Genomic DNA, 21608 nt, shown 5'->3' on the forward strand with positions numbered 1-21608 from the left:
AAAGTAATTTGAAAGAATCCTTTTCTAGTGCAGTGATGTCAAACAAGAGTTGAGACTGGGAGAGTCTGAAAGGGATAATTTAAAAGGCCACCACCCTGGAGGTGTCTTGGAGACACTTCAAGAAAGTCTAGGCTCACAAGAGAGGTGAAGGAAGAGATTTTAAAAGCTGAAGCATGCGGCTGTTTGCAAGCCCCTGCTGACCCAGGCCGAGCCTGCTACGGCGAGGGCCGCGAAGAGTTAACGAGGGACAGAGCCCCCCGCACCGCGGTTCCCGGCGAGCTCCCTCCGCCCTCCCATCCCCACCCTCTCGTTTTGGCAAGGGATTAAAGTGCTCCCCCCTGTGGCAGCAGTGACCCAGAAATGAGTTTGATTCACACAGTCCTTCCTCCATAACAAGCCAAACGCCCGTCCGAGAGTGCCTCCCTGCGCGAGCGCCGGGTGTGTGCGCGCCGGCGAGAGCAGGGGCCCGCCCGGCTCCCCGCCCGCCACTCCGTCCGCCAGCCCGCCACGGCCCGAACTCATGCGGCGCGGAGCGAGCGGCGAGGAGCCCAGCGCCGCGGCCGAACCCCTCCGCAGCAGGTACGCGCGCGGGCCGCGGGGGGCGCGCGGGGAGGGCGCGCCGACCGAGAGTCCGCGCGTGTCCGCGTGTGGGTCCGTGTGCGCGTCCCGATTCCGCGGCGGCGGCAGCGGCGGCGGCTGCAGGACGAGCCGAGAGGCTCAGCCATATTTGATGGTTTTGTTGCTTTGCTCGGGAGTTCTCGGGAGTAATTTAATGCCGAAGGTCGCTGCCTAGTGGAAATAATATAGTACGTCATTAATATGGCGCCAAAAGATTGGGTTCTCGATATGTAGCGAAGGAGGGAGGGCCGGCAGCCGCCGAGCGCAGCGTTACTATCCCACCAGTAACTTGGGCATTGCCGGGGCGGGGGCCAGAGGAGGAGGAGGAGAGGATGATTTTTGGATCCTGAGAATTGATGTGTGTTGGATCAGTAAGTTTTATTATGATTATTTTTCAGTTTTGGGGGCTGAAGACTTAAGAGCTTTTTCTTTTGGATTAGCGAAGAACATGCGGTTTTCAGGCGAATCATCAATTAAAACGCGTTCAGGAGTAGAAACCCAGTTTAGTTGGCTTTAGTTATAGAATTTTTTAAACAGCTAAAGTGCATTAGGTTGCATGGAAGTGAAAAGCATAATAGCAACTTGGTAGACAGATGGCAATGGCAGAACAAGGTCCGGGTACATATATGAATCCAGAGTGTGTGTGACCGTGGTGGTGGTGGTGCGGGGGAAGGGACGACGACTGTATAGTCAAAACATAGGTGTGGGTATAGGTTCATCTGTGTAGGGTAGCTGCAGCCCTATCTCTTATCACCGCGTCACCACATGTCCAAAATATTCATTGCATCAATTCAAGGACAGTGAGGGAGGGGTGGGGGGGCGGTGCAGGGACAGTTTAGCAATTAGGTTCTTCCCAATTGGGTTTCCAGTGAACGGACCTTTTACTTATAGTGAGACTGCCTGTGAAGTGTAAAACCCTTTATCGGTGAAATTAAGAAGGAGTTGCATTGGTAGACCAAACTACCGATTAACCATGAACTTAAAACGGATTGCAAATTGCAACCTTTTGGCACCGTCTGCAAATTGTGAGGATGGTGTCGTGTCGCTTGGTCCGCCTGAAAACGTGCAGTGTGCACCCCGGGACTGCAAGTTGCGAAGCCCTTCAAGTGCACGTGTCCTGTGCCTGTGAGTGTGTATTTGTGAGTTGGGGGCTGTTGTTCTGTAGCCAGCAGGCTTTCCGGGTTGTTGGCGCTGGCTTGCAAATGCGGGAGAGGGATGGAATGTGGAATGTTGACCGGGGAACCGAATCCTGTCGGAACGGTCCCATTTGCTAGAGAAATTCGATCCCTTCCACCTCCTTCCCGCTCCCCCCGCCCGCCTGCGGGCAGGAGGCGGGGCCGAGGACGCGGCTGCTGCTCAAAGTGGCGGAGCGCGGCGGCGGGAGGCAGGTGCACGGCACCCGCCAGTGGGGGTGCCTCAACTTCCGCGGGCGTTTAAATAGCAGCCTCTCTCCCCTCCCACCGGTAATAGGTGACCTGGCGGCCGAGGGCGGTGGGGGGGAAAGGGACGGGGTAGACCCGGGAGCTAACCTCCGCGGCACGTGGGCAGGTGCTGGGTGGCCCCGGGGCCAACTTTTGTGGCCCGCCTCTGGCTCTGGAGGAGAGGCGGCTCCATGTGGAAATGGGGACGGGCGGGCGGCGGCCGAGGCGCTGCTTTCTCAGCCGCGCCGGAGCGTCACCTAACGGTCCCAGCAGCGTTGCCGGGGCCCGGGGTGGGGGGTTTCGGGGGCGGGGACGCCTGGCCTACCGCGCCCGCGCCGCGGGAGCCCCGCACAAAGCCCGCGGCGCGGGGGCGGCCACCGCGCTCACGCCCGGGGAACGGCCCGAAGCCCGTCGCCGTCCCCGCGTTGATTCCGGCGGGCGGCCGCAGGCGTTTGTTTGTTGGTTCCGCGCCGCCTTCCTCGCCGGATGGCTTCCTGTGACAGAGGTGATACACAGTTTCCAGAACTGTCTGGGGGCGGGAGCGGGAGCCGAGTCCTCTCCGAGCTGCTCGCCGTCACCGCTGCTCCCGCTCCCATCTCACAGCCGTTTCTCGCCGGCGCGCCCGCCCCACTCTGAAGGTGCCGCCCGGGAGGGACTCGGGGAGGGGGGGACGGCGCGGCCGTTTCCAGCGGCGCAAGTGGCTTCTAGACGCGAGGGAGCGTTTGATTTGCAACTGGGGCCGAGCGGATTGGTGCAGCTGGCGGCGGCGGGGCGGGAGGAGCGGCGGCGGCGGCGGCGGGGGGGTGGCCACTTTCAAACGGAGAGGGCGGCGGCGGCGGGGACTCGCTGCGGAGGGAGCGGGGCTTGATTGCGCCACGAGAAGGTGTCATCACTGCACCGGGGCTAATTCCGGCGGAGGTGCCGGGAGTTACTTTCCCCTCCTCCCGCGCTGTTGTTTCTGTCGCCTTGGGAGGAGGAGGAGGAGGAGGAGGAGGCGGCGGCGATGAGGGAGAGAGGGAGGGGGCGGCGCCGCTGCGCGAAGCCGCGGCTCTGCGCACAGCCCGGCGGGCGCCGTGCGGTGCTTTCTCCGGTGCGGGGCGGCGGCCCAGTTCTCCCCGCCCCGGGATCCCCGCCTTCCTGGGGTCCTCAGCTTTCTCTGTCCTGCCCCCCTTCCCCCCTCACGGGCTCTGCATCCCAGAGTCCTCCGCCCCCGGCTCTCCTCGCCCCGGGCCCCCCTCCCCGGGCGCCCCTCCCCGGTTGTACCCCCCTCTCCCCGCCCCGGCTTTTCCACCCTGGGCTCTCCTCCCCGGCGCGCGGGGGCAGCCGTAGTCCCGGCACCCGGTGAATGCAGCGAGCAAACAAAAAAGCGGGCGATTTAAACGTGCCTTCGAAACCCGTTAGGAATGCATCGTCACCACGAGACCGTTTAAAAGCAGCTTTGGCTGGTTTTCTAGTAACTAGGAGGCAGGCGCCCCACCTCGCTTCGGCGGGGTGAGGGTCTGTCGCCTTCTATTTACCACAGCTGAGGGGGAATTTAAATTTTCTCTTTGTAAAGTGATAGCTGCAGTTGAATGACTTAAGACGGCTACGTTTTTAGGAAATTGAGAGAGAATCTGAAGTTTCCATTAATGGAAATACTTAGGGGCTCCTTTCCCAAAGGTTTTTATTAGGTGAACTATTTTTCCTTTTTAGAAAACCCGCTGTGAACGGCTAGCTCTCTAGTTACTTGTACCCCAAGGCTAATACCTTTCAAAGTTAATGAACTAGTTTTGAGATACAGAGAAATTACTTCCCTGGAAGCTGGTTTAGGTGGTGATCCACCAGTGGTTAGAGATTAGGAAGTTGTGTTTGACCAGATCGCCGCTAATCAAGATTTAATCACTTTTAGCTGGAGAAAAGGAGCGTTCAGTGTAACTATACTTACACTGACAACACTTTTGATAAAATAATTTATTGTAGTAGAGTGGGCAACACATACTGGACAGATAAAGTGCGTGTTCTGTGTGTGACACTTGCTAGCAAATACCTTCACCCGAGAATTCTTAATGCCCTTTTGTCCCAACGATTTTAGTCTCATCTAATGCCACTTTTAAATCAGATTGACTTTGGTTATTTTGTTTTCTCCCTTAAGTTTATGTGTTTTTATACGTTATTTGATGAGTTGGCATACATACCTCCTCCTTACAGCAGCCAGAGATAAAAGGAGTTGCCTGAACTTGCAGTAGAATTTGAACTTGATTCCATCTTAAGGTCATAGGCTGCTTTCTAAGAAGAAAATTTGAGTGGGTTGTAACAGAGATTTTTAACTTTTACAAAGGTGGATGTATGTTCATTTAGAAAGAACAAGATTCCCCACCCCCTACAAGTTGCTCCTCCATCACCAGACAGGTTTTCAGCCTATAAGTGAATACTTTGGTTTCCTATTGCAGAGGTTGAAAGAGTAGCTATAAAGGGAAAATAGTGAGAAATGATGAGTGTGTGAAAAGTGGGAACAGGAGAAAAAACTTTTTGGAGTTTAAGGACATGTTGTATTTTAGAATGAACAGTTGCTTAGCCCAGAGACTTTGGGTAGAAGGATTAACTAAAAAAGCAAACAAAACTTGGAGGACTTGGTGAGAATACAAACACATCTCCATGTGTTTCACCTTCATAAATAATTGATTTTTTACTTCAAAGAGCCCTTAGTGGCTTAAAGTATTGTTACAGAAATGGTGTTATTTTACATGTACATGTTTTCAACTAGAGAAGCACATATAAAAACACATTCCTATCACCTAGAAATCATTTTATCATTTTCCAGGTAATTGTGTATACATATGTATAATGACTCATACTGTCTGTACAGTTGTGTAAGTGTTTTTTCCTCCTGTTAGCTAGCTTGTCTATTTGGGATACATTCAGATTTTCTTCCTTGGCCTCCAAATATAACAGCAGCTTTATCTAAAACACTGTCCAATCAAAGATCATTGCATCTCGTTATTTCCTGTAAGTAGACACTAATCTGTAGTAACTTTTTGACAGAACCTATGACATTGAGGAGGCATGTCTTCGGAGTTAATCATGACTGGATTTGAAAAAGTTAGAATTTAAGTAGCATTTTTTTGTGTGTAATTTAGAGTCTTCAGTTTGAAGATTATTTGAAAACTGTTTTAAAGAAATTTGCCTGATGTATTTATCTGCACACTTGCTGAGAAAAAAAAAATTAACTGTGTTTCAGTACTGAGGTGGTTAGAACAGCAAACATCTAGACATCAGACACGGACCAAGTCTTGTATTTTTAGGCATTGTCAGGAGTGAGGAGGAGACAGATGACTCTCACAGTTCTGCTTGCTTGCTTCCTTTCTGTTGGTGAAGCTCTTTCCTCAGTAATACGGGGCACCTGTTACACTATTACAGTTCATGGTCTGTCAGAATTTGCGTTGTATGCCCAGTTTTCCTACATGGTTAATAAAACAAGACATTCTCTAGAGGAAAATATAACACTTTTGTCAATATCTTGCTGCTTATTTGGATTGGCATTGAAATGCTTGACTTAATTGGTCAAACAGTGGGAGTTATACCAATGTTAAACTTCTTTGTCTCTGCTCAAGCCTGTGATAGTTAGAACACTGTTGCCTTGTTTAACAGTAAATTAAAAAAAAAATTCAAATAAAGGCTGACTTTGCTTGGAGTTGTTAGTTTCTTGGATTGTATCAGAAGCCTGATAGGAACCTTAATTGGCAAAGTTTTAGTTCCTGAGTCAGTAGGTTGTTTCCTTTAAAGTTTTAGTGTTCAGCTGGTTTTCTCTGTATTAAGATCTTGTTCAGTCATTAAGCTGTGTCCTACTCTTTGCGACTTCATGGACAGCAGCATGCCTGGCTTCCTTGTCCTTCACTGTCTCCCAGAGTTTGCTCAAACTCATGTCCATTGAGTCGGATATTGCCATCCAACCATCTCATTCTCTGTCACCGCCTTCTCTTCCTGCCTTCAATCTTTCCCAGCATAAATGTCTTTTCCAGTGAGTCGGCTCTTCTCATCAGGTGGCCAAAGTATTGGAGCTTCAGCATCAGTCCTTCCAGGGAATATTCAGGGTTGATTTCCTTTAGGATTGACTGACTGATCTTCTTGCTGTCCACGGGACCGTCAGATGTCTCCCTCAGCATCAGGATTCAAAAGCATTGTAAAAGCATTGTATCTGACTCTTTGCAACCCGCCAGGCTCCTTTCTCCATGTAATTCTCCAGGCAAGAATACTGGAATGGGTAGCCATTCTCTTCTCCAGGGGATCTTCCTGCCCCAGAGATTGAACCCAGGTCTCCTGCATTTCAGGCAGATTCTTTACTGTCTGAGCCACCAGGGATGCCCATTTGAAGACCTGGCAGCACTTTATTTGGTAATGTATTTAAAATTTGGACAGTTGATATGTTTATTATATGTAGTATATAAAATTTCAAAAAGTTGAGACAATTGAGAGTCTTGCTATTTGCTTGGTGAAAGTGAATGGGAAAGTCGCTCAGTCATGTCTGACTCTGTGACCCTATGGACTGTACAGTCCATGGAATTCTCCAGGCCGGAATACTGGAGTGGGTAGCCTTTCCCTTCTCCAGGGGATCTTCCTAACCCCGGGACCAAACCCAGGTCTCCCGCATTGCAAGCATATTCTTTACCAGCTGAGCCACCAGGGAAGCCCAGGAATACTGGAGCGAGTAGCCTATCCCTTCTCCAGCGGGTCTTCTGACCCAGGAATTGAACCCAGGTCCTCCTGCATTGCAGGTGGATAGAAGCCTATTTGCTTGGTGTGTTTATACAAAGAATATTGATAGGTGATTGTGAGGGATTTATATTTTGGTATTTTCACAGATGGTTGGCTCTGATGGAATAAGTAAACTCTGCATTCCTAATAAATGGGAGAGTGCTCCTGGAGCCCCTTTTTGCCTTTCAGTTGAAGTGGCATCTTGTTAAGTTTAGGCAGGGCTGAGTGTCGTGGAACAGAGAGAAAATTTAGTCTAAGAGAATGTTGATTGTGACTCTGGCCATGTTATTGTGGCTTGGCCTTATCTAGCCTAGACTTTGAAAGTTTATTCAGGATGTCTTCCTTACCTGAAAGCAACAAAAATAGGAAGAGTCTGGGTATTTCCATTTTTGAGTCCTTTGTTACCTCTAGACTAGTGGTGTATTACGTGCCCTTAACAGGTGTTCAAGGACCAAGGTTTTAATGAATGCTCTAAAACAAGTTACGTGTTTACTTTTTTTGCTTTTGGTTCTTCAGGTAGAGTTAAAGACTGTTAAGGTGATTGAGGGCAGTTGAAGTAAGTTCATTTCTTTAAACTTCGGTTCTTTCGGGCTGATTTGTTGAAGGAATTAAATCACAGTTTTCTCTTGTTTTGAAAGCACTTCCAGCTGGCAATAATATATAGTTTTTAATACTGATCTGCACAGGATCAGACATTTAATAATGTCTGCACAGGAGATTTTATTAATTTGAAAATTCATGACAGCTTCTAAGACAGTTTCTAAGCAGTTATTTTAAGTGAAGGTTTCACTGGGGAGAGTCCAAACTGAAGAATAAGATGAACATTTTTTTCTTTTATTCCTTTCTCCAGAGTAAGCAGCAAGAATTGGCAAGGTTAACAAGTTGCTGGAGTTTGAGCTGCCTGGTTTGCGTTTGTTTAGCACAAAGTACACTTAACATGATTTAAGATTTTTCTTGATTAGTCATGGTCATTTTTATGACCATCAGTTATTTCAGTGTTGAAATAAAAAGATGCACTTTAGATGTGTAGGCTGAGTACTTGTGACTTGTAACTTTTTTAAGGTCAAGGACACTTGAGATCCAAAACCTGTGGGAACCTCTCCAGCAGAAAAAGTGAGTTACTCAAAAATTTGCATGTCATTTCAGGGTCTGGATGAATACTTTTAAGTGCATCCTTGGATTTCAATTTGGCATTTAAATTCTGGTGACTTCTTTTTATGATTTCTCTCTGATCCTTTTATATCACTGTTAAACCACACATTATAGTTTAAATGCCTGTCTAGAACGGTCATTTTTCTGCTTATTGGTTACTGGCTTGAAAATCAGATAAGTTTATTAGTTGTTATAACTTAGTGTACACTGGCCCCAAGAAGGAGCCTCAGGGGTTTTCCTTTGAGAAGAATTCACAAGTTTCTAGACATGGCTTTAATTTAAGTTGGCTTAGAACACCACCCTCCTACCCCGCCCTCTTACCCCCTTACTGCTAGTCTGTTGATCAGTAGCAGAGATCAGTAAACTATTTTAGTAAAGGGGCCAGATAGCAAATGTTCTAGGCTCTGTGGGCCTGATAGTCCCTATTACAGCTGTTCAACTCTGCCATCCTAAATGCGAAAGCAATCAGTGGACAAAAAGTAAATGAACGAATGTGACTGTGTCCCAATAAAACTTTATTTACAGATAGTGAAATTTGAATTTGGGATAATTTTCAGGTGTTCTGAAATGTGATTCCCTCTCCCAAACCATTTAAATACATAAAAACCATTCTTATGTATTGAGCAACAGCAGGTTGTAGAGCCCTAATTTATAATGACACAGCCATACCTGTATATATATATTGAAAACCTGTACTGTAGTATACATACCTGTAGAACAGTATATACCTGTAGTGTAGGATGTGCATGCATGCGTGCTGAGTCTCTTCAGTCATTTCTGACATTTGTGACCCTATGGACCTTAGCCCGCCTGGCTCCTTTGACTGGGTTGCTGTGCCCTCCTGCAGGGGAGTTTTCTGACCCAGGGATCAAACCAGTGTATCTTACAGCTCCTGCATTGGCAGGTGGGTTCTTTGCCACTAGTGCCGCCTGGGAAGCCTGTAGTATAGTATAGTTACACAGTTTTAGCTAGTCACCAGCTGGGACTGAATTCTGTTTCTGATAGGAACCTGAAACAAGTTGAAATCAGAAGTTTGTTTGATAAATATGAAGGCAGTTGACTCAACTCAGGGCTGTGGCTCCTAACTCTTTGGTTCCTAGATAGTCTTTGAGGGTAGGATGTGTAATACAGGACCCCATGCACCTTGCGAAACACAGCTAGGTAGTCACACCCTCCCAGGAGGCCAGGCCAAGAGGCCCTGCGTGAGGGAATATACATTATGACCTGGGACTGCATCCAGAGGGAGACGTTTCCAGAGGAGTGTGATGTCTCTCCACGTAGGGTGTGTGTCACACCAATCCGAAGTGAATACCTGCTGCTCAGAGGACACGTGGCCCTGTGATAGTGTTCAGGGAACCACTCGTGTGCAGTCTGTCCAGCTCTCCAGCAGGCAGAATGGCATTTGCAGCCATCTTCACGTCAGCTTGCCAGGAAATATGTTTCAAGTTCTAAGTTAACAGACTGTTTGTTGAGTACATTTTAGTTGTCTGACCCCAGATAACATGTAGTCCATGGCCTTAATCTTCACGATAACCTCTTTCTAAATCTCAGGAGGTGTCCAGGAGCAGGAAGCCCATGGTCCCGTCACCTGGGAGGAGGATGGATGGCACAGGTCTTTGATTCAGCCTCTGGCTTTGCCCTAGACCCATCTGTGTGTCTTTGCTCTTGCTGCTTAACCTCTCCAGAACTTACTGTACGTACTTCCTTTTAAAATTAGGAAAGGTAAATTACCTCCAAAACATTTTCTGGAGATTAAGTTAGGATTTTATGTGTTTCTTTGGGGAAGATGTCCTGTAGACACAATCCATGGCTGAGACTGTTTTCAGCTTTAGCCTCAGAGACTACATTGCAGACCTTGCTGCTAGGTTTTGAGACTGTCCTATGTTTCCGTGACTGTAGTAACAGGACTTGTACAATTGTGATGAAATGTTTGTTTTAATATATAATTCAGATGATGTGTAAATGGAGTTTTTGTTGTTAAGTGAGTCATCTAGATCTTCTAGTGTACAACATTGGAAGTCTGAATTTTTTTTTTAAACTGTATTTTAAAATTTTTTGGTGACTTAACATTGTTAGTGGTAACTGATAGTTTCTGATAACCGGCTATAATCAGGGAACAAAGTTCCTCAAAACAGCTGCATTTCAGCCTGTGCACAGTGTAATTGTCATTAGCTGGTTGAGTCTGGTTTCTGCAGAAGCTGCTTTGTATATCCTGTATAAGAACATCTGGTTTGAGCATTTAAAAATCTTTTAAAATTACCCTGTAGTCACTTTGCATTTATTGGCTTATTCTTCCAAGAGTCATATAAGGAAGTGTAGACTCCTTTCCCATCCTTATTTTGACATTGGTTCATTCAGAACTATCTCCTGCTAACACTTAGTTTTTTTTTTTTTTTTTTTTAAGTGTTACTCTTCAGTGAAGTTTTAGAGTTTGATCTGGAGAATGTGCATGTGTATGTGTTAAAAATTAGAATTTGGTTCAAAGATCCCAGGGCTGAATGGAACACAAACGCCTCATTGCAGTGAAATGTTATATAAAAAACTATCTTTTCATATATTATGAAGAGATTGGTCTTATGTTTGTTTTCTCCAGTAATTTGTTAAAAAAGAAAAAAGTGTGAAAAGAGGACCTATAGGGCAAAATAGACTGCATCTTTCATGTGAATTTTGACACAGAGTGATAGCACTGTGTTAAGTGTTAAGGAGGATTCTGAGGTCACGCCTGGGCTTGTGGAAAAAAAGAATGACCTAATTTATTAACCATGCTTGCCATGGGTAGAGGAAATGGTGTGTTTGGTAACCATCTCTGGAATGTAGCTCCCCCCCCCCCCCCCCAAAATAGTACTGCTCTTAAAATGGATAAAAGGTTGAGTATTTATTTGACTTTGAATTCTTTAAAGGTAGTTTAAACCCTAGTTTTCTTGTCTGAGTTAGTTTTTCTATTCTTAACTGCATATATTTTTAGTGACCTGCTACTGGCACACTGGCTATTCTAATGTTTTGAAAACTTTCACTTTTGAATTAAATAATGAATGAGTGATAGTAGCATTTTACAGCATTATCCTATTACCTTTTCTATTTTTTTCCTCCTATGCTATTTCATCAGGTATTTTAAAACAAGATAAGCCTTGATACCGCATCTCAGGAAGGAGGTGGAATATATGTAGTTTATTGGTAGCTGCTCATTTTAGGCTGGTGCCTGTGTGGGGCCAAGAAGCTGTGCTCCCAGGGTCTTCTATAATGTGAGGAGCAAGAAACAACGGTTCTGGATTTTTAAATCTTTACTATTACAAATAGCATAGTGCAGGATCATGGTAAAAAATTAAAATCATCTAAAATGTCATTCAGTTCAGTTCAGTCACTCAGTTGTGTCCAACTCTTTGCGACCTCATGGACTGTAGCACGCCAGGCCTCTCTGTCCATTGCCAACTCTTGGAGTTTACCCAGACTCATGTCCATCAAGTTGGTGATGCCATCCAACCATCTCATCCTCTGTCATCCCCTTCTCCTCCTGTCCTCAGTCTTTGCCATCATCAGAGTCTTTTCCAATGAGTCAGTTCTTCACATCAGGTGGCCAAAGTATTGGAGTTTCAGCTTCAGCATCAGTCCTTCCAATGAATATTCAGGACTGATTTCCTTAGGATGGACTGATTGGATCTCCTTGCAGTCCACGGGACTCTCAAGAGTCTTCTCCAACACTCCAGTTCAAAAGCATTAATTCTTCGGTGCTCAGCTTTCTTGATAGTCCAACTCTCACATCCAGACATGACTACTGGAAAAAACCGTAGCTTTGACTAGATGGACCTTTGTTGGCAAAGTAATGTAGGTCATATGCTGTAAAAGGTCATAAATGTAAATAAAATTTCCCAACCTATTCAGTCTAGAATTCTGCAGTCACTCCAGGAATTCTGAGTAGATGGAAACGGGTAGAAGCTCAGGGTTGGAGTCCATGATGTCTGGTTGCCTATATTGTTTGGGGTGAATTCATGGAAAGAGAACAAAAATACATCCCAAATACAGATGGTTGGAATATTTTGTCATAACTGCTCTTCAGGTGCTGACTGTAATTGTCATCAATTACAGAGACCTAAGAGGGATTTAATAGATTATTTTAGGGCTCATAAACAGAGATTGGATTAATTTATAAAGAACTTAATGGTAAACTAGTGTGTTACAGCACTTGGATTTTATTAGTAACATTCACAGGGATGAATATTGCATTTATGATTATCTGGGCAGTTATTAAAATCTTCTTTCTGGTAGCGGTGGTAGGTTATTTGTTGCTAATATAAACTCTTTTTCAGCTGAATATTTTCAAGTAGATGTCTCTGCAGAGACTGTAGTAGCTTGGGCACCATGTCCTTTAAACAAATTTTGATATATGACATTATAACAGACACAGTTTTATAAGTTCTTTTTTTCTGAGTTGAAATATTTAGACAAGATTAAAGCTTTTAACACTTAAGATCTAAGCAGTTTGTCAGTTATATCAAATCTATGACTGTCTTTTTGACCAGATATAATTTTCTGGTTAAAGTGAGAAATCTGGGTTTGAGTTACAGTCACACTAGTATTTTTAAACTCTGAGCATTTGAATTTAGATAGTGTTGTTAATTTGAAAACTTTATGTCTAAGAGATTAATGTTTGCTATAAAAACTGAGATAAGAAACCAGCTGATCTTGTTCACATTCATTTATGGATAAGAGATTACTTTGAAGTATAGGTCATTATTATATTTGGGTATTTTATTTGGGGTAATATATAGTCATTGAATGGAGAAGGAAATGGCAACCCACTCCAGTATTCTTGCCTGGAGAATCCCGTGGATGGAGGAGCCTGGTGGGCTACAGTCCACAGGATCGCAGAGAGTCAGACGCGACACAGTGACTTCATTTTCACTTTTACTTTCATACTCATTGAAGATAAGCAAGAAGATCTATTAAGAAACTATGAGTCTTTCTTTATGGGGGAAGTATTAATAGTCTATGACCAGTGACTAAGGGAACAAATCATGTTGCATAGTGTTGAAAAATAATATTTGAATGTCTGAACTTAGCAAATAGAGCCACCTCATTACAAAATCTTTTGTCTTTATGTAAGACTTCTTGGTGTCTGAAAGTCCGTTCTTTAATGTATGTTTTTATATTATACATATGCTAAATATATTTTAAAATATAGTACATTTAAATATTAGATTATTAACTTTGACAGAGCATGGAAGGACACCTTATAAATTTGAAAATAAATAGAAGTTACTCCAGTTAAAGGTCAATTAGATATTAAAGTGAAGTGTCTCAAATTCTATAAAGCTGAGTTGAACATGGGATAGAGTTTACATACAGGAACTCGTTCATCCGTCCTGCATTGCGTGGGTGTGTTCAGTCACTCGGTCGTGTCCGACTCGTTGTGGCCCCATGGACTGTAGCCCACCAGGGTCCTCTGTCTGTGGGATCTTCCAGCAAGAATACTGGAGTGGGTTGCCATCTCCTACTCCAGGGGATCTTCCTGACCAAGGGATCGAGCTCAAGTCTCTTGACTCCTGCGTTGACGGGTGGATTCTTTACCACTAGTGCCACCTGGGAAGCCCCGTTCATCCACTGCATTAGTTATGTATTAAGTGATACACAGAGAAGGAATATGTAGGAGGTCTTTGAGTACTTTCTAGAACTTCTTGAGAGTGAAATAAATAAGAATGAAAACATACTGGACAAAATCGATACTTTGAATGAAAAAAATAGCCTTTCTGCATATAAACCATAAGCAATGAAAATCACTAGGGTGCAATCCTTAATATAGCCGTAGTGTTTATGGCCTGATAAATGGTGCCTGTTCCACCACAGAATAATTCTAATAACTGGACAGTTCCTCAAATCTGTCTTTTTCTCAGGTGTAGCGCTGAATAAACATCCTGAAATTCTTAATCATCTTATTCTTTTGTAAAAGTTCTTCTTTCTGTCCTCCAGGGTCATTTCTCATTCTTTCTTGGCTAGAGTCACATACCAGTCATGCCTCCCTGTTACCACACCCAGGTCACTAAATTTGTTCCCTTGCAAATTCCTGAACCACTTGGGGATGGGTTCCTTCAGCTAAGGGCTGCTCTTAGTGCTTGCCAATTCCCCACTCTAATTTCAGTCCAAGGAAAACATAAATTTGAAGGTTTTGAGGCAGCTTGCTGTCTCATGTACATATCCTGTGAAAGTGTTAGTTGCTCAATCATGTCTGACTCTTTGCAGCCCTGTGGACTGTAACCTGCCAGGGTCCTCCATACCAGGCAAGAATGCTAGAGTTGGTTGCCATTTCCTTCTCTGGGAAATCTTCCTGACCCAGGGATTGAACCCAAGTCTTCATAACAGTTACCACACTGCAGCTAGTTATCTAGATATCTGCTTACTGTATCTGCCTCTGGGCCATTCCCTACCTTGTTCATCATATCTTTGGCATCTACCTTGATACAATTGAATGAATATGTTAACTAATCCACTGCTTTTTAACCCATGTGGCAGGAGAGGCTGAAGGAGAGCGATCTGCATGCAGGATGTTACCTGTGCTTCCCGAGGAGATGACGCCCTGAGCATCTACCACATGCGCTTGGTTGTCTCGGCTCATCCTCCCTGTTTCCAAAGGATGGTCACTTGACTGATCCAGCCAGCGTCTTTGGCCAATGACTTCCTCTTACTTGGCCTTTCTAGGCAGTGTTCAGATTATAATCAGGCTTCCTAGGTGGTTTTTTTTGCTTTTTGGGCAAAGTCCCAAATGCCTAATAATTAGTATTTTGTCTACTTAGCTGTTATGCTTCTCATGGCAAATGGACACTCCAGGCTCCTGTAAATTGTATCACTTTGAAGCCAGTTTTGATGAAATCAGATAGGATGTTAGAAGAGCCCTGTTGAGGACTGGACCCAGAGTTCCGGGGGTGTCTGTTGTAGCTGCCCTTTGAAGTCTTTTTTTTTTTGAAGTTTTGCTCAAGACCCATTTCTGTGAAGTCTTTATTTCACATTTAATCCAAGAGAATCTCTGTTCTCTAGAACTTAACTATAACCTTTTAGAGACACACATGTATAAACCATTTGAGTGATGATGCAAGGCAGGAGTTGATTGCGTGTTAAAATAGTACAATAAAAGGCTGAGTGAAAAAGTTCTAAAAGATGAAAAAGGTGAAATGAGTGGTACTGAATGTAAGTGGTTTTACTTGGAGTGGTGGGATGGTACTTGGTGGTTTTGAGCTGAGCCCTGGAGAAGGGATGGGATTGGGTTGGATGAGTGAGGAAGAAAGGGCCAGGGAGCACTGGGAGTAGAGGCTGAGGCTGGAAAGAAGAGGTGTTTATGATAGAGGCCAGGCAAGCTGGTTAGGGGGTCTTGGTAGGAGAGATGTTTGGGTAGAGCAGGGAGGGGCCAGGTGGTGGAAAACCTGGGTTTCTAGCTGGAGCCATTTGCAGTATGAAACGGAGAGATTGGTGGAGGAAATAGCTTGGAGAGGTCACCTCATAGGATGGATTAATTTGCTGTAATAATTCCATAAAGAAGGCTGAGCATTGAAGAATTGATGCTTTTGAACTGTGGTGCTGATGAAGACTTGAGAATCCCTTGGACTGCAAGGAGGTCAAACCAGTCAATCCTAAAAGAAATCAACCCTGAATATTATTGGAAGGACTGATGCTGAAGCTCCAATACTTTGGCCACCTGATGCAAAGAGCCGACTCATTAGAAAAGACCCTGATGCTGGGAAAGATTGAGATTAGGAGGAGAAGGGGTGACAGGATGAGATGGTTGGATGGTATCATCGGCTCAATGGACGTGAGTTTGAGCAAACTCTGGGAGATAGTGAAGGACAGGGAAGCCTGGCATGCTGTTGTCTATGGGGTTGCAAAGAGTTGGACTCAACTCAGTGACAGAACAACAACAAAGAACAACAACAAAGAAAACCGTGGTCATGGAGAAAGGAAGGATAGTGCCTAAAGCAGTCTAGGTGTAGGTGGCTAGAGACCTGGTGGGGCAGTAGGGGGACTTGAAAGGATCACATTTTATGAAATGATGAGCCTTTGCAATTGAACAGAAAGGTAAGAAAGGATTGTTGTTGATGTTGCTTAGTCGCTTAGTCATGATTCTTTGTGACCCCATGGGCTTTAGCCCACCACGCTCCTCTGTCCATGGGATTTCCCAGGCCAGAATACTGGAGTGGGTTCCTGTTTCCTTCTCCAGTGGATCTTCCCGACCCAGGGATCGAACCCACGCCTTGTGCTTTGGCAGGTGGATTCTTCACCGCTGAGCCACCTGGGAAGCCCAAGAAGAGATACATATTAGTAAATAAGTGAGCAAATAGATTCTAAATATGAAGGCACTGCAGAGAGTAATATGCTAGGTTATATATATATATATATATATATATATATATACATATATATGTATGTATGTATGTTAAATATACAGTGTTTTGCCCAAAATGTGCTGCCGCTTTTTGTTACCTCTTTGTTCTTCAGGACTCAGCTCAGAATCTTGCCAACGCCATCAGCGTGTGTTTCTCTAGTCTTGTGTTGACCACTGTCAAGCACTCACCATGTTGAATTCCTGCTGACCAATCTGTCTCCTCAGCTAGACCAGGAGCTCCCTGAGATCAGACGCGGTCGTTGTGCTCCAGCACCTCCTCATACATTAGACATTCAGATGTCTGTGGGATGCATTATATGCTATTACGTTTTCTTGCTGCTTTCTCTGGAGCGTTGCAAGTAGCCCTTTTAATTGATTATTACTTATCTTACTGCCATCTAGATAATAATCAGCTAGTGTCCTAAATGATGCTGAGGGCCCTCTGCTTGCTCTGTTGGTTCTCATTGGACAGATGTTTGCAGCTTACAACCACTGTATCGTGTGTCTTAAAGACAGTAACATGTGCAGACTTTGATTTCTTGATGGAGTGAGTAACCCCAGGTGAGATACATCAGCCTGATGTCAAGGTTTAAGTACCTCAGAGCCACGGAGGCGGCGATGCTGGTGTGCCCTCACCCCGTTACTGTGCAGGTTCCCTGGAGAAGTGCAGCACGCACAGCATTCTTCACCTCCTTTACTCAGGCTCTTTCAGGGCTGGTGAGAAGGAGTTCATTAGAAGGGAAATACTATTTTTACTTTGCTTTTACTTGCGTGTTTTTGCTTGGAAGTATTTTTGTGTGTTAGGAGCATCATCCGTTTGGCCAGTGCTTGCATTTTGCATATAGTGACTGTTGAAAGCATGTGCTTTCTCTGAGAGCTGTGTGTGAACACTAGGAAGAGAGCATTTTGATGTAAAAAGATTCTGAGTTTTCCAAACTCTTCTGTTTAGGTAAATGCTAGTTGTCCGAATCAGTGAAGATGCAGCCAACATTTGTTGCCTCATCTCTAGCCGGGGAGAGTTTAGGGACCTTCTCAGCCTCTTTCTCTTCCTCACCGTTCTTAACACCTGCTCATGATAGGGGGACTGCATTCTTCTTGCCCTGATGCTCCACACTGTGACTCTTAAGGAATTCCTCTTTAGGAAGCACTTTATTTTTCTCTTTTTCTTGCTCTCAAGCTCTCTTGCAGTGTAGGATTTAGGAGCTGAAGCTGCTACTGGGAACGAGTCGGTCTTTGCCTTTCTGTTTTCCCCTGGTGCCTCCTGACGGTTTAGAGGGGGAGGGCAGGGGTGCCTTCTAGAAAGTGGGAGGACAGCTCAGCTGTCAGCACCTGGCGTTTTGGCAGAGGGTGACAGGGCAGGGAGGATAGTCACGTGGGCAGGGGGCCACAGGAGTTTGCCGACTGAGGAACTTTATCTGGGGTGGGCCTGCCCTAGGTTGCTGGGTGTTAGAGTTACAGGTGAAGAGGGCTCTGCAGAAAAGCCAGGGCTGTGGGTGGGGCCTCACTGGTTGTAGATTTTATGACTGTAGACGCTACCTGTGACCCAGATCAGGACTCATGTCCTGGCTTCCTCTTGGAAATTCTTTTAATCATCTTTTGAAGAATCATGTGGGAAAAACATACAAACCTTAACTGGTGAGTGTCTCAGAAGGAAATTTCCAGTATAGATTAGAGGCCTGAATGTTTGAAAGAACCATATAGGTCTGCTTTGAAGGTGGGAGCAGATGCATTATATGGAATGCTTTCAGCTTTTCTTGACTCCAGTTTTCCAGTTCCACTTAGAGCGGACCTTTGGGTTTTTATTTCTGACTTGTAGAGCAGTTTCTGTCTTGTTCTGTTCTAGCATAGTGATGCTCCACATTCTTTCCCCATGCGGTTCCTGTGTGCCCCACTCATAGAAACTCAACACACTGCGATGGTGGGATTCCCAGGGAGGGAGAGGTTGGGATATACTTTTCTGAGAGGCTTAGTGGGGAGGGGATGGCTGACCAACCATACTTTGACTTGGAAAGCCCTCCTCTCTCTTTGGGAATTACCGATATGGCAGTAGTATCTGGGTCCTAAAGATGGCAAGGTGATGAGTAATTTTTAGTTTGGAAAAGCTTTTTGATTGTGTTTGGAAAGCTGCCCTGTCTGAATATAACCTCATGGTCATCTGTGGGAGTTCGGTGGTGGCCATTCAGTCTCAGCCCACCGCCCTGTTTCTCTGTTCTGTGGTGATGGAGGCCTGTTACCACCAGTTGCTTGGCAGGAGCTGGCCGGGTAGACTGGGTGTCTGCTCAGACTGCTTTCTTCATTTGGTTGAGTTGGGTTGGACAAGGCCTGTAAGGAGTTGGGGAAAAGGTAGTGAAATTGGATTTTGCCTGCTTACAATGTGACCTTGGGCAGGTCACCGCCTAAACCTTTTAGACTTGAGTTTTCCTCCTGAGTAAAGGGGAGGAGTCTGGATAAGAATGAATTGCTGGGGTGTTGGAGATGACTAGGATAGGCATTTGCATTCCCAGTGTCCGATTTGTTTTGCTCCTAGAATTCTAGGTATTCAGTTTTTAGGATTCTTTCAGCAGTATTTGCCTGAGAAGCAATGCTGCCCAGAGCAGTGTAAATATTCACACATCCCGGCATAGCCCCATCCCTAACCACCCGCCCACCCCAGTACACGTGTGAAATAAGAATCTGTATATAGTGAGGAAGCACTGTGCTCATTGCCATGGGTTTTTCCTGCAGAGCTTGCTGCCAGTCAGCTAGAGAGACTCCCGGAGTAGTTGTAGTGATAATGTCACAGGAGCAAGAGAAGCCTGCACCTTTGGGAGACCTGCTGATGTGTAATTTCTCCACCTCTCCCCCCCTTTGTGAACCTGTTCTGTTAATAATTGCACCTAATTACGTCTCTTTGGTCTTTTTACTGTTTATAATTCAAATGCTACTTAAAGCCGATTGTTTGCGTTTTGTGTGCTGTAAATCCTGGGCTGCCGTCTGAAGCACAACTTGCTGGTTGTGTGTTATCATCTTGGGTTAAGTGCTGTCTCATTGCTTTGCAGGCTGCCTGCTGTTTCCCGGGGAGATCATGAAACGAGGTCGCCTTCCCAGCAGCAGTGAGGATTCTGACGACAATGGCAGTAAGTCCTGCTTTGTTGTTCTTGGAGCCTACCAGGGTTTGGGTCCATGTAAAAACAGGATTTTTTAATGTAATGCTTTAAAGAGCTGAGGCGCTTCATGTATCAGGGAGGTCAGAAAAGAGCCAAGGCCTGAGTATCACATCTGAGTGGGATACTGCAGGTCTTTATCTTCCTGGGTGAGGTTGAACGCAGGCGGCATTCCTCAGGCTTCCTGTTTGTTGTCCAAAGGTGAATAATCCAGTTTCCAGAGTCACTGGTGTGTCTGTTTTTCCTAAACATCATTTACAGCACCTCACAGTTGTTCTTTATGAAAAGGGAACTTAATCGAAGCCAGTTAATTATTAACTAGTCCAGCCTGATACAAAGGGAGATTGGGCTGCCTGGTGTGATGTGAAAATATCAAGCACAGGTTTTTAGTAGGTCACGAGTCAGCGCTCTTCAGTGGATTTGTACATGACTGTATTTAATAATACTACTGTCTGCGACTCAGCTCTCTGGCATCCTCATATTTTCACAGTGCAGCTGAGAACCAGAAGTTAGTTGGCTTCCAGGCAGTCAAAATAAATGTCACACAGTGTCTGTGTATTGGGAAGCTCACAGACGACCCGGGGAAGAGTGTCTTTCAGATAACAAGGAAATTTTGAACCTAGCAGTGTGCCTGAGCTCTGGCCCATTATCTTATGTTTTGTATTACAGATCAGATTTGGGAAATCTTGAAAGAATGCTTGCTCTGCTGAGTGATGGGAAAGGTATTGGGCCTGTTTACAAGGAACTCTGTCTTTGACACATTACTCTCCATCAGAGCTGGATCTTATCAGGACAGTTGGAGATGGCTTTCTTATGCACTGTGGAAATGAATATATGTAGAAGACACACATTCAGAGGAGGGAGGGGCCAGGGAAGGAGTATGTAGGAATATATGTAGAAGACACACATTCAGAGGAGGCCAGGGGCCTCCTCTATAGAGGAGACGGGAGTTGAGCAGTCCTGAAGGATGAAATTGTTTTATGCAAACTGTTGTTTTTCTGTGCTCCAAGTTTTGGCAGATTCAGTTAAGTTCATTTCAGTCGCTCAGTTGTGTCCGACATTGTGAACCCATGGACAGCAGCACTTCAGGCCTCCCTGTCCATTGCCAACTCCCGGAGTTCACCCAAACTCATGTCCATTGAGTTGGTGATGCCATCCAACCATCTCATCGTCTCTTGTCCCCTTCTCTTCCAGCCCTCAATCTTTACCAGCATCAGGGTCTTTTCCAATGAGTCAGTTCTTTGCATCATGTGGCCAAAGTATTGGAGTTTTAGCTTGAGCATCAGTCCTTCCAATGAATATTCAAGACTGATTTCCTTTAGGATTGACCGCTTGGATCTCATTGCAGTCCAAGAGACTCTCAAAAGTCTTCTCCAACACCACAGTTCAAAAGTATCAATTCTTTGGCACTCAGCTTTCTTTATGGTCCAACTCTCACATCCATACATGCCTACTGGAAAAACCATAGCCTTGACTAGACGGGCCTTTGTTGGCAAAGTAATGTCTTTGCTTTTTAATATCCTGTGTAGGTTGGTCATAACTTTCCTTCCAAGGAGTAAGTGTCTTTTAATTTCATGGCTGCAATCACCATCTGCAGTGATTTTGGAGCCCAGAAAAATAAAGTCTGCCACTGTTTCCCCATCTATTTGCCATGAAGTGATGGGACTGGATGCCGTGATCTTCGTTTTCTGAATGTTGAGCTTTAAGCCAACTTTTTCACCCTCCTCTTTCACTTTCATGAAGAGGCTCTTTAGTTCTTCTTCACTTTCTGCAGATTAAAAGCAGCAGAATTAAAAACAGCAAATTAGAAAGCAAGGCTTTGCTGTGGGCAGCACACTGACAGCCAGCAGAACTATTAGAAACAGAAGAACTCAAACATAGTTTGATTGGAGCTTTGGGTGCAGGCATGGAGCAGCTCGGAGGAGAATTGGTGGTGATGGGAAAGCTGTGACCAGATGGGGAAGGGCTGTGACCCTCCCAGACAGACAGTGGGAGCTGACCTTTGGCACTCCCACTGGGAGTGAACTGGGTGAGGAAAGCAGAGGCCCAGGTGTGAGCGCTCCAGGCGCGGGGCTTGCCTTCTGTTTCAGGGGACTGTGTGAGGGGGCTGTACCCCACCTGTGGGAGCCGTTGGGAATGCCTTCTGAACTTCTTGGTACTTGTTGGTTCATGGCCCTC

The 21608-nt window shown here is 45.3% G+C and overlaps 1 protein-coding gene across 8 annotated transcripts in view; it reads left to right on the forward strand.

Annotated features, from left to right (window-relative positions):
* Positions 1 to 359: 359 nt before the first annotated feature.
* Positions 360 to 21608, forward strand: part of JADE1 (jade family PHD finger 1) — a 56469-nt gene continuing 35220 nt past the window's right edge. Inside the window, exons 1-2 of one of the 8 annotated variants that reach the window (XM_027567324.1) lie at positions 360 to 579; positions 19326 to 19403. In XM_027567324.1, the coding sequence (XP_027423125.1) occupies positions 19352 to 19403 (52 nt within the window). In that variant the 5' untranslated portion in view covers positions 360 to 579; positions 19326 to 19351. Of the gene's footprint in view, positions 580 to 603; positions 990 to 1976; positions 2089 to 2465; positions 2545 to 2652; positions 2678 to 19325; positions 19404 to 21608 lie in introns of those variants that run through there. The other 7 variants (XM_027567326.1, XM_027567329.1, XM_027567325.1 and 4 more) reach the window with 7 other exon arrangements.

This window comes from Bos indicus x Bos taurus, chromosome 17 (assembly GCF_003369695.1).
Source record: "Bos indicus x Bos taurus breed Angus x Brahman F1 hybrid chromosome 17, Bos_hybrid_MaternalHap_v2.0, whole genome shotgun sequence".
Taxonomy (NCBI): domain Eukaryota; kingdom Metazoa; phylum Chordata; class Mammalia; order Artiodactyla; family Bovidae; genus Bos; species Bos indicus x Bos taurus.